Source organism: Choloepus didactylus, chromosome 1 (assembly GCF_015220235.1).
Source record: "Choloepus didactylus isolate mChoDid1 chromosome 1, mChoDid1.pri, whole genome shotgun sequence".
Lineage (NCBI taxonomy): Eukaryota > Metazoa > Chordata > Mammalia > Pilosa > Megalonychidae > Choloepus > Choloepus didactylus.
The window spans coordinates 88,512,717-88,522,941 of record NC_051307.1 but is presented as its reverse complement, the minus strand read 5'-3'; the positions used below and the strand labels follow the sequence as shown (position 1 = coordinate 88,522,941).

Genomic DNA, 10,225 nt, shown 5'->3' with positions numbered 1-10,225 from the left:
TGTCAAAAATTAATTTTGGTGATGAATGCACAACTATATAATGGTTGTAAACAATCGAATGTACACTTTGTTTTGTATGATTGTATGGTATGTGAATATATCTCAATAAAAGTGAAAAATTAAAAAAAAAGATATTAGGAATTAAATTTTGGAAATAGTTATGATGAGCCATGAAGTTTAATCTTTATAATATAGGCACTGCTCTTTCAGACAAGTAGCCCATTTTTGATGACTTCTTATTTTGTCAAAATTGTTTTAACTGCTAATCACTGTGGTTGCAAATATTTACTTCAGGAGCAAAGATTTTTAAGGAAGGATACCCTTGGTGCAAAATATCAATCTGACTTCTTTTCTTAAATTATTTAAACCTCTTTACTGTTTTTGTTTCACTCAGATTAAATCAGTTTTCACATCAAAGCAGAATGTCACCTTGTATGTATTTTTTTATTACAAGAGCCATGGATTTCTTTCATGCTGAACATGCTAATTTCTCTGTTCACTTAGCTAACTAACATGTGAAGAATGGGTTATTGCTTTCTTAAACTTTTTCTTAAGTCAAGTTAAAAAAGGTAAAACTTTAAATGTTGCATGTCTATGACCTATAATAGGAATAGATGTTGCTTGGTATATCCAGGTATACTCTAACATCTAGTGTTGAAATTAGCAAAGGAATATACTTTAGAATAGCAGTACATTTTATGCAGATGCGGAAATGATTTTAAGAAACAATGACATATTAAAACTGCTTTTTACCTACATTATTTTGAAATTGACTAGAAAGCTATCTCCATTGATATTATAATAATATTCCAACCATTCGTTTAATTCAAGAATATAATTCTACAAAAAATTTGAATATCTCTATTCAAGTTACTAGATTTTTGTTATTTAAAAAAGAAAAAAAAGAAGATAAAGAAAAAAGTAGAAGAATTCTGCTGCTTTCAGTATTTCCTGATTTCATTTTTGTAAAAACAAAGAACTTCAATTATGAAAAATTTAAAAAGGTGTGTGTGCATATATATACACATGTATATTTATACACACACTGTTTTGTTTTCTGTCTTGAAGATTTTGAGTTACAATATTGTTTTCTGATTGATTAATTCAAGTATGCTGTGTTTTGAAATGAGATCTCATTAGGTTTTTTTCCAATATAAATTATTTTTCATAAAAGTCTGATATTGGTTCATGGCCCAGTGCCTTGGGTTTTAAAGACTTTTCCTTTTAAATGCAAGACCTTTTCAACAAAACAGTGTTGGTCATCAGTTTGGTACTAAACATTTATAATTACTGTGTAATTATAAACAAAAATACATAAAGCTTTGAATATAATTATGTAGCATAAAAGTTAAGGTTGTTCACTATATGATGCCATCTTAGAATTAAAACTATTACTAGGGCTGAAAACAGAAGATGGATTTAATGTGATGTGATTATTCTGAGGGTAAATATCTAGTTGCAGGGAGTATTTTGTACTAAAAATGCTTACATATATGGCTGTGTGTGTGTTAAGTATATGTGTGTGTCTGTGAGAGACAGAGCGACACATACACACAACTTGAATTGCCTTAATTCATAAGTGCTTCAGCCTTCATTCTGGTAAACTTTCCATGCTGATTGCTTTGTTTTAAACTGAACCACAGGTAGAGTTTCTTTTGCCAAATGTCAAAACAGGTACACATTTTTAAGTGTAATGCTTTTTTAATAATGAATCCTACAAAAATTAAATTAGAAGTGCTCACATATAAAAATACTTGAGATCAAGATTATCCTTAATGAATACCATCTGCATATTCATGTAAATTCAATGTGTTTCTTTTAATCCCTGTCACATTATCAACAGAGGCAATAAAAGCTTCAGTGAAATTACCAAACAAAAACAAAAACAAAAACAAAAAAAACACCTCAGCAAAACAGTTTTCAGCAAAAAACATAATAATGTGTATTTCTCTATTAAAATGATAAGCACTTTTACTAGATAATTTGAATGTATAGATTGTTTTGGTTCATAAATGCCATAGTTGTGGTTCTCGGCTAAGTATTGATGAACAAAATAGATATAAAAATGAAGACACAGATAGATTAACTAAAGTTAGGCCAGAAATAGGGAGGAGAAAAGGAAGGGAAAGGGAAAGGAAAAAAAAAGTAAAAGAGATTAAAGCCAAACTCATGGATTTTTAAAACAAAACTAAATAAATTCCAATGGTAAGACGGGAAACTGAATTAAAAAGAACCTGCTGGTCAGTGGCTTTGTTGTTAAACAAATACAATTACAACCTGACATTTATCATTTGCCCTAATTCAAAGATATTGTAAATATAAATATTAGTAATGTATCTCCTTACCACTTAACTGCTTACATTTTGCTCAATAGTAAAATAAGAAATTGATAAAAATAATCCTGTAAGAGATAACAGAAGTTGTTTCATTAAAATAATTAAACTTTATCTTAATCCTAAATTATAGCTTAATTTAGTCTAATTATTTTCAACCCCAAATTGAAGAATAGTAGATAGAAAAGGCTCAGAAATATAGTTAAAACCAAGGATATTTATTATAAAACAATAATTTTGACATTTCAAAATTGGACACAACAGTGTGGTAAAAGAGAGCACTGAACTTGGACTCTAGCTGTTAACTAAGAATTTGTGGGCAAGTTACCTAAATTTTGAGTCTCTTTTCTCATCTGTCAAATGGAAATAATATCTATCCTTCATAAAGGTTATATTAAGATTAAATGAAGGTACACAATGAAAATGCTGGCACTCAATAAAAGGTTAAAATCTAATACCAACTGAAAATTCTGAATGATAATTAATTTTTTTCATCATCAAAAGTTAGGATACATTTTCCTCAGTCTTAGGAAATTTTTATTCTTGATACAAAATAAATGATCACATGCTTGTAAATTTTATATTTTACAGCTAAATGTTTCTTCAGTCATCACTGTCACTTCCTGATTCACTCAGTTGCAAATCATTTCCTAAAATAAAGAGAAAGCAAAATGAGTAGTAATTAGATCTTTAATATTTTAATATTTATTTTGAATAAAATTAATATTTTGCAAAATATAACCTCAAAGGTGATTCTATTTCACCAGCATTTTGTCATTAATAATCTGATTGCTTGTTCTGTTAGTCAATCATTAGTAACTCAAATAATACTATGTATAAAGAAAAAAAATACTATCAAATTTAAGCATTGTTTTAATACCACCTGACATTGATTTTAGTCTTCTTTCACATACCACTGATTTAATTATACCAGGAAATTAGGGAAACTGTGCTTCAGAAGATCAAACTATATTGTTTTGAAGAGTGGAAAAATATTACATAAGATTTTACTTAAAATGTAGTCACAATCATTCAGTAGTATATGACAAGATTAGTTCATCATTGATTTCTTTTGCAATTCATTCACATGCTTATGCTCATGGAACTTACATTCCATTGGTGGAGACAAATAATAAACAAATAAGCAAACATAATGTCAAGTAGGGATAAGTTCTATGAAAAAAAATAAAGATGAGTATGGGGACAGTGGTGGGAGATGTAATTTTACATAGGGTAATTGGGGAAGGCCTCATTGAGGAGTGACATATGAGGAGAGATCCAACTGTAGCAAGAAAGTCATGAAAATATCTGGGGGTGGTGTCCAGGTAGAGGGAACAGCAAATGCATATACCCCAAAACAGCCACTGAGCTGGAGTGGAATGAATGAAGAAAAGAATTGTAGCAATGAGGAATATCCCAAACCCTGGAGTCTTAATTCTCTGAATGAGAGCCATCACTTGCACAGAGCCCTGCCCATCCCTCACCGCCCCCCCCCCCCCTTTTCTTGAGTAATAGACACTCTTTAGGAACTATCTCCTGTACCTCATTAGTTACTTTGTCAGTCCTCTCTATTTCTACCCTTGCCTGGGTAGAATGCCTGCTTCTTTCTTTAATGGGCTGCTTAAAAAAAAATACATACATATATATATATATATATATATATATATATATATATATATATGTATGTATATGTATATGTATATGTATATATATCTGTTTCTCAGAGCTGGTTGCCAGCCCCCAGAACTCCTGGTTTATTTCTTGTTTGTGTTGTAGATTTAACTGTGCTTGGAGCTGATATTCAGCAGTCTGAAGTTGTTAATCAAATCTGCAATTAGAGTATGGTTAACCTCCTCTTACCTTGCTCTGGTAGTGAGGGCTTTTCTTTCCCACTGGGCAGAGGCTCCAAGTCAGCCTGCCGTGCCAGTGGGTGAGGGGCACCAGCCTCCATAGCGTGAAAGAATTTACTTACAGTTCTGTGCTGCCATATATCAGTCTCAGCCCCTCCTGGCTATTTACTAGCTGCTCTAGAGGACGGACTAAATCCCGTCACTATTTTGCCCCTCCTCTCCCTCATTTTTAAAGAAAGTCTTGCTGTATATAAATTCTCAATAAGCAGTTGTTTCTTTGAGCATTTAAATATTTCCTACCACTGCTTTCTTGCCTCCATGGTTTCTGATGAGAAATTGGCACTTAATCTTATTGGGATTCCCTATAGGTATCTTGTTGCTTTTCTCTTGCAGCCTTCATTGCTCTCCTTGGCATTGGTGCACTTCTCTTCAAGTTTATCCTGTTTCAGGTTTGTTTGGCTTCTTAAATATGAATATTCATGTCTTTTGTTGAATTTGGGAAAATTTCTGCCATTATTTCTTTGCTATTACTCTGTCCGTTTCTCCCTTTTTTCTACCTGTGGGGCAGATATTGGTAGGCCTGATGGTGTCCTATAGGTTTCTTAGACTCTTCTCATTTTTTAAGACTCTTTTTTCTTTCTGCTCCTTGGCCTGAATAATTTCAGTTTTCTTGCCTGAAAATTCAAGATCTCTGACTTTCTTCTGGCTGCTCCAAACAGCATGGTACTGGCATAAAGGTAGATATGCTGACCAGCGGAATTGAATTGAGAGTTCAGAAACAGACCCTCTCATTTACAGACAACTTATTTTTAATAAGGCATCCAATTTCACTCAAATGGGACAGAACAGCCTCTTCAACAAATGGTGCATGGAGAACTGGATATCAATAATCAAAACGAAAGAGGATCCCTATCTCACACTTTATACAAAAATTAACTCAAAACAGTAGAGCTAAGACCATAAAACTTTTAGAAGAAAATGTAGGGAAATATCTTAAAGATCTTGGGGTAGGAAGTGATTTCCTAGACCTTACACCCAAAGTGAAAGCAATGAAAGAAGAAATAGATAAATGGGATCCCCTCAAAATTGAATACTTTGTCAGGAAAGTAAAAAGATAGCCTATTCAATGGGAGACATTATTTGGAAACAACATACTGGGTAATCGTTTAATATTTAGAATATACAAAGAGATCCTACAGCTCAACAACAAAAAGGCAAACAACTCAATTAAAAAATTGGCACAAGACTTGGATAGAGTCTTTTCCAAAGAGGAAATACAAACGGCTCAAAAGCATACAAAAAGATGGTCAATTTCATTAGCTATTAGGGAAATGCAAATCAAAACCACAATGAAATATCAGCTTACACTTATTAGAATGGCCATTATCAAAAAAACAAAACAAAACAAAACAAAAAACACCAGAAAACTGCAAGTGCTGGAGAGGATGTGGACAAATAGGTACACTTACTCACTGTTGGTGGGAATGTAGAATGGTGCAGCCACTTTGAAAGCAGTTTGTCAGTTTGTCAGGAAGCTAAATATAGAACTGCCGTATGATCCAGCAATCCCATTACTAGTTATATATTCGGAAGAACTGAAAGCAGGGGCATGAACAGACATTTGTACTCCAATGTTTACAGTGGCATTATTCATGATTGCCAATAGATGGACACAGCCCAAATGTCCATCGACTGATGAGTTGATAAACACATTGTGGTATACACATACAATGGAATATTATGCAGCTGTAAGATGGAATAAAGTCATGACGCATGCAACAATGTGGATGAACCCTGAGTATGTTATGCTGAACAAAATAAGCCAGAAACAAAAGGACAAATACTGTGTGGTCTCACTAATATGAACTAACTATAATGAGCAAACTTCGAGAGTTAAATTAGAGAGCACAGGTAATCAGGAAAGAGAGAGAGCAGAGACTGGGCAATCAATGCTTAAGGAATACAGAATGTTCAATGAGTTTGACTGTAAAGGTTTGGAAATAGATAACACAATACTGTAAGTGTAATTAACAAAGTGGGACTGTGAGTATGGTTGAAAACAGTAAGGCTAGAGTCATATATGTCATCAGAAGGCAAACTACAGGATAAAAACCAGAACTGTATAACTTAGTGAAACCTAGAGTAGACAATGATGGTGGCTAATTGTACAAATATAAGAAAGTTTTTACATAAATGAGAACAATGCATGTCATTATGACAAGGTGTTAAAATGGGAAGGTATATGGAAAAAAAGCATAATTAATGCAAACTAAGGTCTGTAGTTAACAGTAGCACTGTAATATTTTTTCATTAATTATAACAAAGGCAATATACTAAGGCTAAATGCAAATAAGGGGATAAAAAGGAAGGGTATGGGATTCATCCATACCTTCCTTCTTTCCTTCCTCCCTCCCTCCCTCCCTTCCTTTTTTTCCTTCTTTCTTTTCTGAAGAAATGGGAATATTCTCATATAAGCTGTGGTGGTAAATGCATAACTATGTGATTATACCAGAAGCCACTGATTGTACACTTAGGATGAACTGTATGGTGTGTAAAAAAAATAAAGAGAAAACTACAAGTGCTAGGGGTGATGTGGAGAAAGAGGTATACCTATTCACTGTTGGTGGGAAAGTGGAATTGTGCAGCTCCTCTGGAGGACAGTGTGGCTATTCCTCAGGAAGCTGAGTATGGAGCTACCATGTTATCTGGCAATCCTGTTACTAGGTATATGCCTGGAAGAAATGAAAGCAGGGACACAAATAGACATTTGCACACTGGTGTTTATGGTGGCATTATTCACGATTGCCAATGGATGAAGGTGGCCCAAGGGTATGACGACTGATGAGCAGAAGGGCAAACTGTAGTGTATATATACAATGGAATACTGTGCAGCTACAGCAAGGAATGAAGTCTTGAGGCATGCAATCAGGTGAATGAAACATGAGGACAATATGTTGAGCGAAATTAGCCAGAAACAAAAGGACAAATATTGTATGGTCTGTGATACTATCTGTATATTAAAACTTCAACATCTGTGTGAGACCAAAGGGAGAGATGTTTACTTTGTCCAAAATTTAAATTCTCTGTAGCACACTATCTAATTTAACCTGTCTGGTCAGTTTATTTAAACATAATTACATGGAATCTAGCATAGGGAATGAGATTTTGTTATTCTATACAGGTTAATGTAATACCCTGATACATCCCAGAGTATTTTGGGCAGAAAGTAAAAAGTTATTTGCAAAGCCCTTTGAGGGACTGGAGAAAAAATATGGAACTATTAACCTTCCCCACCTGGGGAGCTTCTGCTATCTTGAGGCTTGCCTTTATGAGACTTATTTCTGTCACGGTGAAGCTAAGCCAACTTATAACTATGCCTGAGTCAGCCCCAGAGAACTTCTTTTGTTGCTCAGATATAGCCTCTCTAAGCCAAACTGCAAATAAATTTACTATCCTCCCCCCTATGTGGGACATGACACCCAGGGATGAGCCTGGCCCTGGCATCATGGGATTGACAATGTCCTCATGACCAAAAGAGGGAAAAGAAACAAAACCAAATAAAGTTTCAGTGGCTAAGAGTTTTCAAACAGAGTTGAGAGGTCATTCTGGTGGTTACTCTTATGCAAGCTTCAGCCAGATATTACAATTTGCCACAGTATGCCAAGACCCAGCCAACAGTATTACTGAAAACTCTGAAGAATACCATAGGCTCTAAGACTGTATACACGTTTTATTTATTAAGTTTATTTTTTCAGAGACTTAAAGCCTCCAGATTATTCCTATGCCAGATAAGCCCTGAAACCCAGAGGTACCAGTGTCTCCCAGAACATCAACCAGTTTCATTCCTCTACTCCATAACGTTGACACCTCTTTTCAACACAAAGACATTACAATAGTCATTGCCCATATATCCCTGAAGATTGAGAGAATGATGAAATGAGAGGGAGGAGTTGTAACTGTGAAGTTAGGATTTAAGAACTGATTATGACTACTGACTCATTATATAGATAATTATTTTTAGTTTCTAGTGTATTAGAGTAGCCAGAAGGAAATATGTAATCCAGTAGCCTTGATCTTTAATAATAACTGTATAACTATATAGCTTTTATCTTGTGACCATGTGATTGTAAAAACCTTGTAACTGACACCCCCTTTCTCCAGTGTATGGGTAGATGAGTAATAAAATAAAGACATGCATGAAAAAAAATAAATAATAGGTTGGGAATATGGGCAAAAAATACCCCTAAGTAAACTATGGACAATAGTTAATAGTACTACTTTAACAATTTTTCATCAAGTATAACAAATGCAACTACTGTTAAAAAAATAGATTTATAAAAAAGTGCTATCATCAATTGTAAAAAAAAAATTTCCACACTAATGAAAGTGTTGGTGGTGGGGTGGTATATGGGAATCATGTATTTTATGCATGATTGCTCTGTAAACACACAACTTCTCTAATTAAAAAAATAAGAGGAGAGACTAAGACATTCCCAGATAAACAAAAGCTGAGAGAGTTTGTCACCAGTAGACCTGCCCTATAATCAATGCTAAAGGGAGCTCCTCAGACTGAAAGGAAAGGACTCTAGACACTAGATCGATGCAGCATAAAGAAATAACAACCTCCGGCAAAGGTTCTAAAATGCAAAGGCATAAAAAGTATTGATAAATCTATGATTTTGGACATACAATGTATAAACATATAACTGTATGTTTATATATACAATGTATACAATGTTTATACTATTGAAGCTAAATTGGTATCCAATCAAATGTGACTTATAGATTTAGGATGTTATGTTTTAGCTCCATGGTAACCACAAAGAAAACACAAGAAAAATGAACTCTCCCTTATGGCTACTGAGTTTTGACAAGAGTACCAAGTTCACTCAATTGGGAAATAACAGTCTTTTCAACAAATGGTGCTGGAAAAATTGGATCTCCATTTGCAAAAAATGAAGGTGGGCCCCTACTTCATACCACATTAAAAATCAACTCAAAATGGATCAAAGACCTAAATATAAGAACCAGAACTATAAGATTCCTAGAAGAAAACATAGGGAAGCATCTTCAGGACCTGTGTTAAGCAATGATTTCTTAGACTTTACACCAAAAGCATGAGCAGCAAAAGGAAAAATAGACAAATGGGACTTCATCAAAATTAAAAAATTGTGTCCCAAAGGACTTTATCATGAAAGTAAAAAAGACAAACTATACAATGGGAGAAAATATTGGAAACCATGTATCCAATAAGGGTTTAATATCCAGAATACATAAAGAAATCCTACAATGCAACAACAGAAAGTCAAGCAACATAGTTAAAAAGTGGGCAAAATACTTGAAAAGACTTCTCTCTGAAGAAGATACAGAAATGGCCAAAAAGCACATGGAAAGATGTTCAACACCATTAGCTATTAGAGAAATGCAAATCAAAAGCACAATGAGATACCATTTCCCACCAACTAGAAAGGTTACTATTAAAAAAAACAGAAAATGACAAGTATGAAGAGGATGTGGAAAAACAGGAACACTCATTCACTGTTGGTTGTAATGTAAAATGGTGCAGCCACTTCAGAAAGTGAAGTATAGAATTACCATATGACCCAGCAATCCCACTTCTAGGTATATACCCCAAAGAATTGAAAGTTGGGACAGAACATTTATTTGCACACCTATGTTAACAGTGACATTATTCACAATTTCCAAAAGATGGGAACAACCCAAGTGTCCAGCAACAGATGCATGGATAAACAAAATGTTGTATGTACATGTAACAGAATGTTATTTAGCCTTAAAACTGAATGATATTCTGATACATATGATACACAGACAAACTTTGAAGACATCATGTTGAGTGAAAGAAGCCAGACACAGAAAGACAAATATTATATGATCTCACTGTTATGAAATAATTAGAATAAGCAAATTCAGAGTCAGAAACTATAATATAGACTATCAGGACTGGGGTAGGGGTAGACAATGATTTAATGATTAAATTGTACCGAGTTTCTATTTGGGGTGATGGGAAAGTTTTGGTAATGG

The 10,225-nt window shown here is 34.0% G+C and overlaps 1 protein-coding gene across 2 annotated transcripts in view; it reads right to left on the bottom strand.

Annotated features, from left to right (window-relative positions):
* Positions 1-2,530: 2,530 nt before the first annotated feature.
* EAF2 (ELL associated factor 2) overlaps positions 2,531-10,225 on the bottom strand; it is a 49,640-nt gene continuing 41,945 nt past the window's right edge. For both annotated transcript variants that reach the window (XM_037836603.1, XM_037836610.1), the window contains exon 6: positions 2,531-2,983. In XM_037836603.1, coding sequence (XP_037692531.1) covers positions 2,937-2,983 — 47 coding nt within the window. In that variant the 3' untranslated portion in view covers positions 2,531-2,936. The remainder of the gene's footprint in view (positions 2,984-10,225) is intronic.